General features: G+C 45.7%; 1 protein-coding gene across 1 annotated transcript; it reads right to left on the bottom strand.

Annotated features, from left to right (window-relative positions):
* Window positions 1–7,583: 7,583 nt before the first annotated feature.
* LOC110491483 (homeobox protein MOX-1) lies at window positions 7,584–15,026 on the bottom strand. Its single transcript, XM_021564967.2, has 3 exons — window positions 13,991–15,026; window positions 9,591–9,757; window positions 7,584–8,402 (listed from the first exon to the last, which is right to left on the bottom strand). Exons 1-3 carry the CDS (start codon window positions 14,478–14,480, stop codon window positions 8,280–8,282), a joined length of 780 nt encoding a protein of 259 aa, XP_021420642.1. The 5' UTR covers window positions 14,481–15,026; the 3' UTR covers window positions 7,584–8,279.
* Between the last annotated feature and the right edge of the window lie 309 nt (window positions 15,027–15,335).

The raw sequence follows: 15,335 nt of genomic DNA, 5'->3' as shown, positions 1-15,335 counted from the left end.
TTAACCACTGTGTCGTTTTTTTCTATCTTTTTGTTTTCCCAATGCTGTCATTGGGTTCTGGCTTCTGGTATTTCTCAGGTTTCTGCTTTCAAACAATAGAAGCGTGTGGGAAGAGCTGCGATGTCTTCTGATTACCGTACTGGTAAAGGAAGGGGCAGAGACGGCGGGGAACAGGCTCTTGGGACATGACCACATTCTCAATAGCCACCTGAATCCTAGTACAGCAGATATGATGAATCTAGCTTGCATCTCAACCAAGCTAATCCTGTGGACATGTGCCAGCTTGCTAAGACATCTACTGCCCACATGGCGCTGCGGTTGCCGGTTGGTGTGGCAGTTCAGTTTCAGCGAGTTGGGCCGGAGGTGTCAAGACAGGCCAGATCAGTATCCTCAGGACGTGTGATGGAGCTGCGGAGCTGCAGCTGGAGCCTTACCACTGTGAGAGCTCTAATCCTGCAGACCCAGGCGGCTCCAGACCATAACATACTAATCGGGGGCTGGTGTGGTATAAAAACAGGTGTTACTAATTGGAGCCTGGGACGAGGGTGAGGAGGGATCTGGTAGGGGGGTGAACGGGTGTGACATCACTAGCCCCCATCCCGTCGAGGTGGCTGGGCGGCTGGGACACTGACAGGTCCTCCTTTGTTTTTTCGGCGGCCCCCGGGCTCCATGTGTTAGAAATCATCCTCCCACGTGCTGCAGACAGGGGCCCGGCGGTGAAACTGTACACTAGCAGCCCCTTCCCTTCTCTCTGAGCAGTCTGTGGGCCGGAGGACCTGATGAAAGACAGTGCGGGGATGGAGAATAACACAGGCTAGGAGCTCCAGAAACCCCCGCCCGCCTGTCACGCCACAGGCTCCATCCCGGACTCGGGTTCCATCTCTGGGGCTTGATGGGAGTTGGAGTGCGGGGGTGGGTGACTGGGTGTATGGATGGATGGAGGGGTGGAGGACTGGTTCTGTGTTTGCACAACCTGCCGATCGCTGCTGTTCCTGCGCAAGGCTGATTGTCCCTATGCCAGCGTCAGCGTTGGAAGACAGAGTGCTCATAACTAACAATCTGGAAAGAGACTGTACATTTTTATAATTGAAATGTGTTATTATTAGTGTTATTATTAGAGGTAATCTGTGGCCTTGAGTATCGCACTTTACCTCCTCATGGCTCCAGGGTCTCTGGACTGTGGATGACCCTGTGAGTTTCCGGTGTTTGTGTTTTGTCTGCGGTTGGGAGCAGTAGAGCAAAAAACACATTTCCAGATGGAAACCTATGAAATAGTACCACTATTCTATTCATGTTGTTGATCCATGTCAGTGTTAAAAAAAAACTTCAAGATGTGTACAGCACATGTGTTTTTCGTGGCCAAAATATAAATGCTCATGACTAGTTTATGTTTACGTTCTAAATCTGGAAATCTTGTTCTGTCAGTGAATGTGGAACAGAGTTTGTGTAATACACTGACAGGCGGAGTAGTATACCGTAGGTATAAATAGGACATCCAGCCCCCCCCCCCCATTTGTGATCTTCTGAGGTTTTCTGGTTGTAATATCCTCAAGTACACACCTCAAGGCCGGGGTTATTTGAACTACTTAAACTGCCCCATGCAGTGAGAGTACCTTGTATGTGGATGTTTTCTCTACTGGACTTTCTACACGGCCAGTCATGCATGAAACCTGTTTCCCATTTCCCAAGGGTTCCTATGGCTTAGCTGTGTCTGGAAGAACTGGGAACCTGAAGCCTGTCCCACACTCTACCTGCCCCCTCAAACGCACTAAAAGAACGTACCGTACACAATGGCTCCTACTTCTACACAAAATATGAACTCTCAAAGTAATTCTGTCACTTCTACGGGAAGAATCTGCACCACAGGTTTGATGCATAATGTCGTTTGTGGTGTATTTGTGGCATGTCAACTTTGACCTTATTTGGGCTAAGTCAATCAGGTTTCTAACGACAGCACCTGATGATTCGGATTTGTACTTAAGCGTTCCTTCCATTTCCCATCTAAAACTTTGGATACCTGAATCCATGGAATTTACTGAAGTAATAAACCTGAGCCTGACACGCAGTAACCTCCGATATTTATTGATCATCTCACCATACAGCTTCCATCCTTACACTAACACAAAGAGCTTTATAGAGACCGTCTCTACTGACACACCATATGTCCTAGACCCGGTAGTGTGATGATTTCCCAACGATGTCGTTCGATACACCAAATGACCATCCAAAGACGAACCATCGTTGTATACGGAAGACGCCATATTAAACTGAGAAAAAACCCTCCACCCACAGACAGCAGATCAGTTCCCCAGCCTGAGACAATAGGCTCTTTGTTCTATAGATGGCTCCTGTCTGGCGGCCATGACACCTTTATGACAGCATAGCACTGATCCTAGAGCTCCTCTACTACCCAGCTCTATTACTGACAACACCCCTTCCTACCACTCCTCAGACCCTAAGACCCTGGGCTATTATTGGGTGAAGCGACCTCTAGTACCTGGATGGGAGTAGACTGGCTCAATGGCTCTTGTACATGATGAGGATTGAGGAGGATGGTGGGGCACGAGAATGTGCTAGATGAGGGATTGTCTTACCTGGAAACAAAGACTACTGTTCTTGCTGTCAATTTGACCAAAAAAAATGACATCTCATATAGATCTGTTTAGAGATCGTAAATATCATTGTTTTATAGGCCTAGACGGTATGAGGTGGGATTTCAGATACTGTAGTCTAAGTCACCATGTTAGTTCAGACTCCTGTGTCTAAAACACATTCAATGAATGATGTTCTTCCTTCCTTCCTTCCGTGCCTGTTCTGAACAGGACCCGCCACATCCAACTTGGGGAGCAACAACACAATTGAGTGCTCTTCTCTGTGATTTAGAGAGTGTAACTGCTGGCGGCCTTTCTGCCTCCATGTTGGTCTGAGGGAAGAGCAGGTCAGTATTACCAGCCAGAGGGAGCAATAGAGAGTCCCAGGCCAGCGCCGCTACTCTCCACTTGGCTAACGAACCGCCAAAAGAACTTTGCAGGAAGTCCTGGATAATTTAATGTTGTGCTCCATCTTTGACTGATTGCGCAATGGAAGACGGAAGATTTATCTGTCCTGCCGGGGTCGCTATTCACTGCAGAGGGGGGGGGATGGAGGGATGAGGGAGGAGAAGGTTGCTCCAGTGACTTGCACTGACCACATGCTACTACATACAGTACCAGTCAAAAGTTTGGACACATCTACTCATTACAATTTTTGTTTTATAGAATAATAGTGAAGACATCAAAACTATGAAATAACACAAATATAGTCATGTAGTAAGCAAAAAAGTGTTAAACAAATCAAAATATATTTTACATTTGAGATTCTTCAAAGTAGCCACCCTTTGCCTTGATGACAGCTATGCACACTCTTGGCATTCTCTCAAACAACTTTTCCAACAGTTTTGAAGGTGTTCACACATATGCTGAGCACTTGTTGGCTGTTTTTCCTTCTCTCTGCAGTTCAACTCATCCCAAACCAGGTGATTGTGGAGGCCAGGTCATCTTACGCAGCACTCCATCACTCTCCTTGGTCAATCACACCCATCACACCTCCTCCTCCATGCTTCACGGTGGGAACCACACATGCAGAGATCATCCGTTCACCTACTTTGCGTCTCACGGCGGTTGGAATCTCAAATTTGTTATTTCATAGGTTTGGTCTCTTCACTATTATTCTACAATGTAGAAAAAAGTAAAAAATAAAGAAAAACAGAGAAACCTTTGAATGAGTAGGTGTGTCCAAACTTTTGACTGGCACTGTACATACAGGCTGCTTTTGCCAGACTTGCTCTGCTACCCCTAGGGCACACACACTCACATGTACACGCACGCACGCACGCACGCACGCACGCACACACACACACACACACACACACACACACACACACACACACACACACACACACACACACACTCTCTCTCTCTCTCTCTCTCTCTCTCTCTCTTTTTCCTTGTATCCCCCCTTCAACACAACTGCTGTCTTGGGAGGAAGTGCGGAAGACATCGCACATTTCCTCCTTCTTCTTCTTCTCCCATTCAGATGCCTGTCTCTGCATTGCATGTGACAGAGGGGGAAAAGCCGACGCAGGAGAAGGATGGAGGTATAGATTAACAGGTGGCCTAAAATAACAACGAGGATGAAAAGAAAGAGAGGATGTGTCTTATGAGCCCCTGTGCAAGGACCTGGGGAGGAAGGAGGGTTGGGGGTTGGAGGCAGTCTTGTTACGTTACGTTTCTCCTGGGTCCAGTTGGCTTGACGAAACCCAGTGTTCTCTCTCTCTCTCTCCTTGGAAGAGGTGGAGAGCAAGGTGAGGCATGTCTGGGTTTTTGGATAGATCCCACTTTATATGGTGAAAAAAAAGTCTAGACCAACCATAGACTGAATGATAATGAATCACTATGTCTTCAGATGATGGGTTACTCTTCTCAGTGTAGAAGTTAATTGTGGTGTCAACCAGAGGTATCTAGATGGTAGAGAATGGATCAGTGGTGATGTTGCAAGACATACTTTGGAGAAGATCCAGCCTTTGTGAAACTCATGTGTGTTTCTACATGATTGTGGTAAATTAATTTGAGAGTTGTTACATTACTCTACCACCCTCCCTCAGCTTGATGAATGTTTTTTAAATGTATTATTAATTAAGGAGTAGGCCTTCAATGTTAACATATAGTTTATTAATATTACACACACAGAACCTCGTTGTCCTATTATTATATTATCTAAACTTTCTTTCCCCATAGGCGAACTACTCACAGTGGTGTCCTTCCGTGTCCCTGTGTCAGGGTGTAGTAGAGGTACCCTGATGTCAGCGGTGAAACGTTGCCTCAGTCTGTCAACAATAACATTGTGCAGATGGGTCTGGCCCCTGAGGCCTGGGCAGGGCCTGAAGGACACGCTTTCATTTCAACGAACGCTTCTTAGCGCTGACCTCCACACCTCCGGCGATCCATCAACCTCTCCTTCCCGCCCCAGAGCTTCTGCCTGCTTCCGACCCACTTCCAGCCGGCGTTAAAATAAAAGAATTTGGCTCTTTGACCCAGCCTGAAGTCTGCTACTGACGTTGGTCACATTTCCTTGAAAATCATGTGGATAATCTAAAAAGGTGTAAAAGGGCAGTCTTGCTATGTGCATACACTTTGTTTGTTCCTCTGTTGCACTAATAACGTACCTTATATGGATAGTATATTTTTTATATAATAGTATGTATTACTCTTTACGTTATTCGGTTATGAGGTTGTGAATGACTCATATCCTAAATGTTTTCATAATGGTCATGTATGACACGGCAACCACTAGACCACAAGTACAATTTGTTTTGTGTATAGATGCAGTGGTGGTTTGGCGGAGATCTCATTCGTTAAATACAGAGAACTCAGGTCAGTTTTGCAGCTTTCACAGTAATTCTGTGTTTTCAGAAGTCTTCTCTTCGGTGTGTTGAAAGGCCATATTTAGAGGACGTTCCCGTTGCGTTAGGAAACGTTCCCGTTGCGTTAGAGAATGTTCCCGTTGCGTTGCAGGGTGAAGTCACCAGCTGCGCATCCAAACGTTTTCTTATGAGCGCAGTTACTGAGCTACCCACAAAAAAAAGGTCATATTCACAAAGCAGCAAGTCAGGAGTTATTTAAAGAATGTCCTTTGACTAAAGTCTGCTTTCATAATCAAAGCTGGTTGGATATTGACTGAGCAGACCCTATCCTGATGTTTGGAATCTGCCGCAACAACTTTTAGATGTAGGTCTGTGCCACTGTCAACTAGAATCGTGCCAAAGAAGGGAAATGATGTTATTCTTAAAACTACATTTTGCATAACTTCTACACTGCAGTTACTTAGACGTTTCTAGAGAGTATGCTTCGGGTAAACAAATACAACATACAAGATAAACCAGGATTAAAGAACCTGTTTTTTTGTTGCAATAATTCACCCTGAAAAGTGAAAGGAAAACCTAGTATTTCAATGTTTTGGCAAACGTACAGCTCCCCCAGAACACAATACCATCGAATTAAATGTAATCCATAAATTTGGCCACCCTGGACCTTTTAAAGAAACCTTAGTGGTACAAGAACAACATTCCAAGTTCATTGGTTTACACAAGTGGTATTAATACTATCATTACAATTGGACATAGTTTATTTTCACTACTATTACCACTAATACAATAATAGTCCCTAATAGAGGCCCAATGAAGAGGAAGTGATGAGGGGATCGGCTCTGAGATTTTCCACCCCTAGCAGCTGCTGCGCGGCCTTACCAGGTCAGCGTTACAGTCACATTTGACCCCTACCGTGGGTGGTGTTTGGAACCTCTCCCCCCGCCGGTGGAACAGAGAGGGCAGTAGCCTCTAAAGTCTTTGTTTGGGCCGACCAGCACGAGCATAGGCCTGCCATTGTAAGTCCCAGGACTCCTATGCTTTACCTCTTGTTTTCTTTGGGAAGCAGGAAATTGGATGACTGGCTACCTGCTACAACAACATCCTGTACTCGAGAAGTCGTCTTTTCACCCATACATACCTATTATTTTCCTTTTCCATCATACGCAAGCGGTCAGCCAACAGTCTTCTGGTTCCTAGGGGCCCTCACGTGGGCTTGTCTGAGGGTTCCACTTGGGTTGAGATCAAATTGGCCCCAGCCTGATGCTTCCGTTGAAAATAGTTTTGGGGCCCAAATAGGGCTTTAGGAGCCAGATTCCACCTCAGGTTAATGGCACTTTGTGAGCTGATTGGAATGGCAATGATGATGGTGTGCAAAGTGAATGCCGTCTTTCAAATGCAGGCCGACTTCTGCCCATGTCAGTACCACGTCAGATCAATTTCTTTCTACCAGAATGATCTTCTTAGGGTTTATTACAATAGGAAGAACACCAGACCAAACCACTTCCCAGTGTAAAAACATCCAAGAGGACTTTTTAAAATATACACCAGGTTTTGTGTGGGCGCAAATGAGTTTAATCAGATCCTACTAAAGGAAAGTCCCCCACACCACATGAGGTATTAATGAAGATTATAAGGCTAGCTCTACATTCGCTCTCCCTCTCCCTCTCTCTCTCCCTTTCTCTCCCTTTCTCTCTCCCTCCCTCTCTCCCTCTATCCCTTTCTCTCTCCATATCTCCCTCTCCCTCTCTCTCTCTCTCTCTCTCTCTCTCTCTCTCCCCCCCCTTTCTCTCTCTCTCCCTTTCTCTCTCTCTCCCTTTCTCTCTCTCTCCCTTTCTCTCTCTTTCTCCCTCTCTTTCTCTCCCTCTCTCTCTCTCTCCCTTTCTCTCTCTCTCTCTTTCTCCCTCTCTCTCTCTGTCTCTCTCTCTCTCTTTCTCCCTCTCTCTCTCTCTCACACACACACACACACACACACACACACACACACACACACACACACAGTGAAATAAATAAAAATATAGTTGCCTTAGCGACAGACGATCTGCAGACAGTTGTAATTTAAATTGGATTAAATAGCATGTAAATGCCAAGCATTGGTTCTGTCCTATAATCTAGCCAAGACGCTTCATACACTGTCACTTCATAACTCACGTGTGGCTGGTTGGAAGAAATGATCAAAGTATTTTTTTTAAATGATTTATTCATTTTAGCAGATTTCAATAGGCAACATCTGAATTTCATCAATATCTTTCAAATGTTAAAAAAGCAAGAAAAGAAGCTGAAAAGTACCAAAAAATAATACAAACTTGTTTGACAGAAAAAGTGTTTCTAGGAAAACGTAACAACACAACTTTCAATAAAATCAGATTTTGGGGCACTTAAGGTTTGGCAACGCTGAAACGGTTTGAGTGTCCGCAGGTGGCTGCAGTCAAGCATTGAGGGCCATGACTACGGATCGAGAACTGAGGAGATGTTCTCAAAAAAAAATAATCTAAATCACAGACTTGTCATCGCTGAGTTACAAGTGCTCACTCGGGCAGGGTGATAAACTGCAACATGCAGTCAGTCTACACTAAGATTAATCCACTCCTTCATTTATTTATTCCAATACTCCCATCGCAGTAATGCTCCAAGAGTTAGATTGTATGGGTATAGAAAATATTACAACCCCTTTCAAGTTAGATCTAATATTGTCCTCATTCAACAGAGAAGGGTAAAAAAGACGTTGGACCTTATCAGACCAAATACTACAGTATTTACAAAAGGGGAAACACTGGGGGAATGATTACCGACTCTCCAGGGATATTATAAGATGGCTGGTGTTCTCTGTGGATGTTTGTGTTGGGGGGGGACTCCTATCAGGACAGCCTGTTTCCCCTCACTCTGAGCTGGGTGAGGCAGCAGAGTCTATGTCGTCTGTCTCCAGGTCGTTAGGGGAAGCAGGCTGTCCTCCTTTCACCCTCTTCCACTTCATCCTCCGGTTCTGGAACCACACCTTCACCTACAGGACATAGACAGGAGGTGTCACTACAATGCCTGCATCAAGTCATGTATGTGGTCACAGCCACGGGAAGTAGGGGTGCTGAGGGTGCTGCTGCACTCCCTGAAACATGTCAATTAAGAACAAATATTAAGAAATAATATATTTTTTGTTTAATACTGGAGACTACGTCAGTCATTTGTTTGTTTTTGGTGCTTGTGGAAGAGTCTGTGCAGTCTCAGTGTAAAGCTTAAGTTCAGGTTTTGGACCACACTCCTAGTGGGTTGCAGTAGCTAAATGCCCACAGATTACTATAGTCTACTTTATAACCACAATGAATATGACCCTTGACATAATTTCCTTGGACCCAGTCCGCCGCCATTCTGTACCGACCGGGAACCTACATACGAGCTCAAGGGAGGGCTGACCTCCGTGCATCCCTCTCAGCATTCCCCATGGCAACACTGGGACAGACTAGTCTGTTCCCACACTATTTTTATGAAGACTGTCCCCTCGTCTCATACTGTCTACCTCTCGTGACTGAAGGAACGGAAACTGCCAAGCCATGTACGATGCGTCGGAAAAAATCATAAAGAATTATTGAGCCAGAGTTGCAATGGGACTCAGAGCCCAGAGTGTAGGGTTTGGACCTAGCTGGCTTTGAGCACCAGAGGCCTGGGAAATTCATCTTAGAGCAGGCTATTTGCGGCCACTGAGAAACTATGGGCTCATTGGGCAGAGGAGGGAGTGGGCACAGGGGCTGGAACTAGGGAGAGGAACAGGACAGACTGCCAAACCCTTCTAAATGTTAGCCTTGGTTCTAAGATCTGCTGCCCAATCACAAGAGAAGGCTTCCAACATTAAACCAGTTGGACACCTATTAGGATGAGTGGTATCAACGAGAAACCAACTGAGTCTGTAGTTGTAGGTAACAGAATTTCAGCAGAGACTCAACTAAGTTTTCAACTATGATCCAGCTCACTATATCAAGAGCATTGTTAATTTTATGTCCGTTTTTAAAATAATTTGTGGTTAATAATATTGGCCTTCAAATCACATATTCTCATCCAATCAACAGACTCTCTTCTCTTGTTTGTCAGGCAATTGGCTGGAGACATCTTCTTTTTCAAAGACCTATTCTTTCTATAGGCTTATAAGGCCACTAAATATTGTCATTGTGTAGAAACATTCTGGTGTAGGTGTTGTTACCTGTCTCTCCGTGAGGTCCAGGTTGACAGCGATCTCATAGCGACGCAGTCTGGTCAGGTAGTTATGGTGGGTGAACTCCGTTTCCAGTTCCCGGAGCTGCTCTTTGGTGAACGCTGTGCGCTCTTTCCTCGCTTTGCAGTTAGAGCCCACCTTGAAGTCCTGAATATCTGGAGAACACAAGAAGAGGACGCCGTTGTTATTTCATGACTATGCTATGATGTACAGTAGTGTTGAGAAATTATTCCGTCAAATGATGTGCATGATGTATATTGGTTTAGCACTGAATTTGGACACATGTTGAGCGGTTTGTCTGTCTGGTATTAGGCCCATTTCACAAAGAAGAGGTCAGAGGTCCTCTCAACTAACAAATCTCTCCGAGCTCTAGTCGTATACACTCAGAGAGCAACCGGACCACCACTCTGCGAGAGACCACCCTGACCTGTCCCACTCCCATGCACCCCGAGTTACACTATCTAACGACCAATGCCCCGGTCAAGTCAACACTCCTCTGCCCTGCAACGGGGACCGCCAAGCCCGGCGGCAGAGGGCTTGAGTTAGGGAGGAATGCAGCGGAACATCGTTAAAGCCTCTAAGAACAAAGGCGGGGACGTGTCCAGCTCAAACGTATGTGTCTCTGGGAAGACAGGAAGACTTCCCCTTCCAGGCCAGAGGAGAGGAGGCTGACGGCCATCGCACAGTAACTCACACACAACCTGGCAGCCACCTTGCCTCACCAGCCTCTGGAAAATAGGAAGCACTCTTACCGATATAGCAGAGCAGAGGAAAGAGGAATTATGAAATCATGTGCTGTACGTCTGCATTGTGTTAACTGGTTCACTTGGATTATTTAGGGTAGTAAAGTGTGTATGACAAATGTGTACGACAGGGAATACAAAGGCTTTTGGTTGGTAGAGATTTTGAGAGTTATTTTCCTCTTGGTAACCTTGGTGAAAATGAAATGTGCATAAACTACATGAAAGCCACTTAATCATTCCTTGTTAAAAATCTCGACTTTATATGATATGGAATGATTTTAGGCAATACTTGTGCATTGGTAGCGACACTAGCTGCTGATGTAATCTTGAGAAAATGGTTCTAATTTGTCAAAGTGAGAAGTTCTGCATTGTGCTTGCCAGAGCATGGAGCCAGATTGTGAAATGGACTGCAGTGCCTGGTCCAGATGTGACTGGGCAGATCCAGATTCACTGTGTGGGTGTGTGTGCGTGTATGTGTGTGCGTGTGCATATTCATTTTTGCTCGCGTCCTTCTGCGTGTGCTTGCCTACGTGCATGTGTGTCTGTTTGCATGCGTCTTTGCGTGTGTGTGGATGTCTAGGTGTGTGTCTATACAACTTAGTCAAAAGACTCCCATTCAGAGAGACCAACCTGTAGCCTATAATGTCTCATGTTGAGAATGCCAAATTATTACAATTAAAACCCCATTAAGGACTACGTGTTCCAAGTGAGCTGCTCTGGTCTGGTCTGGTCTGGCCTGGTCTGGCCTGGTCTGGCCTGGCCTGGTCTGGCCTGGTCTGGCCTGGTCTGGTCTGGTGGAACTGAATAGATGTGAGAGCAGGTTTAGTTTGCTGAACACCTGGCAGAACAGATTTAGTAGGCACACACACCAGCCCTCAGTAAACCAGCCTCAATAAATATCCTGCACAGCCAGAGCCCGTAAACTGAAGGGGAGAAACTCCTGCACCCAGCGGGACTCCGTAACACAAACAGCATTTGCCATTTGGGGGGGGGGGGGGGGGGGGGGGGGGGTGACAGTGCAAAAGTAATTTGTCTTAATTAACACTCAATTAAGAATGTTGTGAATACGTGGGGGTTTCTCAGACTGTTTAATTATTATTTCATGTATTAAAGTGTGGGCCAAGGTTAATAAAAGTGCAAAAATAAATGTGTAAACCTCTAATATGTTTTTTTTTAAACAGTAAAACTAAATGGTGTCATAATTTGTTTTATATTGGAGTGGTAATATGTTTATTAAAGTTCTTACTGAAATTGTTTACAGCCGATTTGTTATAAAGTTGATAAATGAACAATGATAACCAGATGGTGGTCAGGGAAATGCATAAAAAATCTCCCTGAAATGCTAACAGGTTTAGCAGCACTATCAAACTGTTCTGAAGATAGAAACATCTAGTTACCAAAAAAAAGGTCATATCTGTGTCAGTATTATTACAACAGGGCTATGATAAGCATCATTTTAAAAGCATTTAATTAGACACCATTCAAAATGCATCGCTATTGTAATGAAGTTGGATATATCTCATCCTGCTTGAGTTAGACTAAACGGGGCATCTCTGAACTACTTCGTACAAATGGTTTATAAAAACGTATTCAACCTGTAGAGAGGCCTGTCATTCCTTCAGTCAAAACATGTAGTAACCTGCACACCAATAGAGGTTGAACCTTTTTAAATGGTTGAAAGTATGAATAAAGGTGAATCATATCATTATAGAGCTATATGCCTAAATATGGTCGCACTGTTGTCGAATTTCCTCTAGAGAGTTGCCACGGCGTTTTACCCAAAACGCTCAGACTTTTTTTATTTCCATCTACGTGGGCCCGGCACCTGTGTCTCACTGGGCCATGGCTCCAGCAGACCTGCTCGGACTTGGTTCCAAGGCAAGGCCACTGGTACTTTTCAGCTGTCATTTACATAACAATGGGTCACTGTGAACTTTAACACCTTCTCTGTTTGATGAGGCAGAGGTTGTGGATTCTGCTCGAACACAAGTCTTTAGTGTCACTCTCCTGAAGGAAACACAATAACACGAGAACTCACACTAACGTTAAACACTGGTGACGCCCTGGTGTGTGGTAAGTCCTTAGTGGAAATGCAGCCTGTATCAATGCCTTAAGGGTATATTCCTAATTCTAGGTCAAAGTATTCAATGCACGTTTGAATGGTCGTCTATGAAATACTGGGTCTATACAGTGGTCAACCGTGTTGCATGTGTTCAGTGGGATATTCTGTTACGGCTTAACGACAGGAAAATGTCAATGGATAAGAATGTAAAAGTGGGGTTGCAGGCAAGAGATTTTACCAGACGTGGTCTGGCATGTTTGAGGGAGGGCTGCAATACGGTAACCCAAGAAAAGGGAAAAAAATCTATATTTCCCCCAATTAAGTGCCTAAGGCCAGTGTCTGGTTCCCTAAGAAGGAGATCTTAAATTAGACACGTTTATTGAATGTCTCCAAGCCCTACGTGATTTTCCTAACGTGGGTATTGCATCGCAGTTTTGGCCGTCCTAATATAGCCACTGGAATTCTGATCGAGGAGGTAATACATTTATCTGCAAAAGATTTCCCCCATTCTAGAGAGGGCAGGTTTGGTTTCCATAGCGTGGCTGAAAGCTGAGGGGAATGCTTTTACCAGATGTGCTGAAAACAGTCAGGTTCGCTTTTCCTCTCATTCAGCTAGCACGGAATTGGGAGTGTATTTGAATAACACATCTACAGCTAGAAGACAAATGAAAAACGTTCCCATGGCTATTAACTCAACAGCAAGTCATTAAAGATGGTATGACTTTCAGGAATTAGCACTTCATGCACATCAGTTACTGTACTAGAAACGTGGTATCCGGTTGGTCTGATGAGGCGACATCATCGATAACGATGAGATATTTCAATCCATTATCAATGGGCACTTGCAAGTAATAAACAGTTGCCTGTTGATGTTGATATTGCTTATAATGCTTGCAATGGTATTGCTTGCAAAGAAATCTAATGTTATATTTGCTTTCATGGACCCACATCGTGTAACACCATAAGAATATGAGCTATGACGAGTTTTTTTGCAGACAAACATCTCAGTTGATTTATACCAGCAGCTTCCTGAAAGTTGTCATGTCGCCATGAAACAAAGGATACACGCGTGCAGCAAAGATTTACGGTAGATGTTGCGTTAGTAAATTGGACATTTTTTGAAGAGGCTTAAAAACAATGAGAGGACGCAACTGGTCCAGTCGGGTTGTTCTGGAACACAACGTGCCGTCACCTTTTGCATACCTACGTGTCCAGGCGCCAGGGCAAGACTGTCTTTTGGTGAGGAAACCGATACAGAGACTCTGTCCCATTGCCAGCAATGACATGGGCAGTAGTGAATGTGATACCATTGTCCACTGAAAGAGTACTCTGGTGAGATTTTCCCTGCAGAATAGCACATCTCTCTTGTGTATTCATGACGAAAAGGGGTTTGTACAAATAGATTTGTGCAAATGGATGTGTCGAATCTGAGATGCGCGATTGAATTTCTGTCTCTGCACGGCATTTGACTCGTATTTGCATTCTATGTAGGCCTACTGAAGTGGTGTCTTTTTCCCCATCTTTCCAGTCATGGTATTTACCAGCAGCCCAACTGATCCCATCTTGGCGTATCACTGACTCACCTGCTATATCTCTCTTCCTCTTGGAGCTCTTCTTCTCTGTGTCGGCCGATGCCATGCTCTGTGGCGAGTACTCCCCCTCAAGACACCCGGCCACTGCCCCTGGCAGCCTGTCCCCACCTGTGCTGTCTATCTCCCCTGCTACGCCCCCCACCACTCCTTCACCACCCACTGCCACGGGCTCCACCGGACAGGCCTCCTGCGCCCGGCCCCGCGTCTCACACTGGGGGAACTGCCAGTCGGCCCTCTGAAAGCCCGCATGGGGCTCTGGGTAGAGTCTGTCGTCGCGGGGGAAGCTGGCGTGGGGCGCGGGCACCAGGCAGGAGGTGGAGAAGTCTGTGTAGGCCAGGAACTCAGGCTTCTGGTGCAGGGAGAAGGGGGCCTGCTGGTAGGGGGACTGGAGCCCTGCTCCGGGGTGAGGGTTCCTCACGCACCCCCAAATGGGGCTGCCGGGGTGGGCGCTCCGCATGCAGCTGCTGGCTGGCTGATCCATGATGATACACACGATAAATGCTCACACACACACACACACACACACACACACACACACACACACACACACACACACACACACACACACACACACACACACACACACACACACACACTCTCTCTCTCTAACTCTCTCTCTCTTCTGGAGTGAGGTCCTTGCTGAGAGCTGAAAGTCCCTTCAGAGAGTTCTCCGGTTCTGTCAATACGGGGTTAATATCCACTTCAGCTTGTTGGTTTCAAAAGCACATCATCTCCCCAGCACATCCAACTGTGGAAGAAGTTACTCTGTCTGTCTGTCTGTCACTGACCGTGGCTTGTTGACTGTCCTCAGTCCAATGTGTAAGGATGGAGACCTTCCTCTGCTTAGTGGGTCTCCCTCTCGTGTGTGTGATGTCGTAGAGAGCAGCTCCTCAAGACTCCACACACACTCTCAGACACACCGGCGAGTGGACAAATGATCTGACTAGCTGTGCTGCTAGAGGAGTGTTAGGTTAGCCCCTGCGTCTGCACACACACTGACACACTCCCTGCCGACTGGGCTGGCTGTTTTCACAGTTCTAAGACATTCCTGACAAGTGGTCCCTCCTCCCTTTTAAACACATAGGTGGGTAAGAGTGTGTAACCTGAGCTTGAAGAGGAGGAGCCCTGGCGGCCACATGTGGGTACCCTGCGACCAACCCCACCAACCCTGCCTCATCAACTATTAATCACAGTAGAAATGTAATGGCCTTTCCAGATGCGTCGCTCTTTTAAGAGACATTGTCTGTAAAACACACATGAGAGTCAAGGTCCAGCGGGCGAATGATTCTACTCAGTGTTTTTTGACACATCATTTTAGCCCTACACTCTTTAGAGG

The sequence above is a fragment of the Oncorhynchus mykiss genome, chromosome 16 (assembly GCF_013265735.2).
Source record: "Oncorhynchus mykiss isolate Arlee chromosome 16, USDA_OmykA_1.1, whole genome shotgun sequence".
NCBI classification, from domain to species: Eukaryota; Metazoa; Chordata; class Actinopteri; order Salmoniformes; family Salmonidae; genus Oncorhynchus; species Oncorhynchus mykiss.
This window is presented reverse-complemented; position numbering and strand designations above follow the sequence as displayed.

What these genes read in the sequence shown, in the direction of transcription:
- LOC110491483 (XM_021564967.2), bottom strand. Translation starts at nt 14,480, where the DNA reads ATGGATCAGCCAGCCAGCAGCTGCATGCGGAGCGCCCACCCCGGCAGC. An exon ending in GAGGAAGAGAGATATAGCAG is followed by an intron (nt 9,758 to 13,990) that starts GTGAGTCAGTGA and finishes TGTGTTCTCCAG; the next exon opens with ATATTCAGGACTTCAAGGTG. An exon ending in TGGACCTCACGGAGAGACAG is followed by an intron (nt 8,403 to 9,590) that starts GTAACAACACCT and finishes TATGTCCTGTAG; the next exon opens with GTGAAGGTGTGGTTCCAGAA.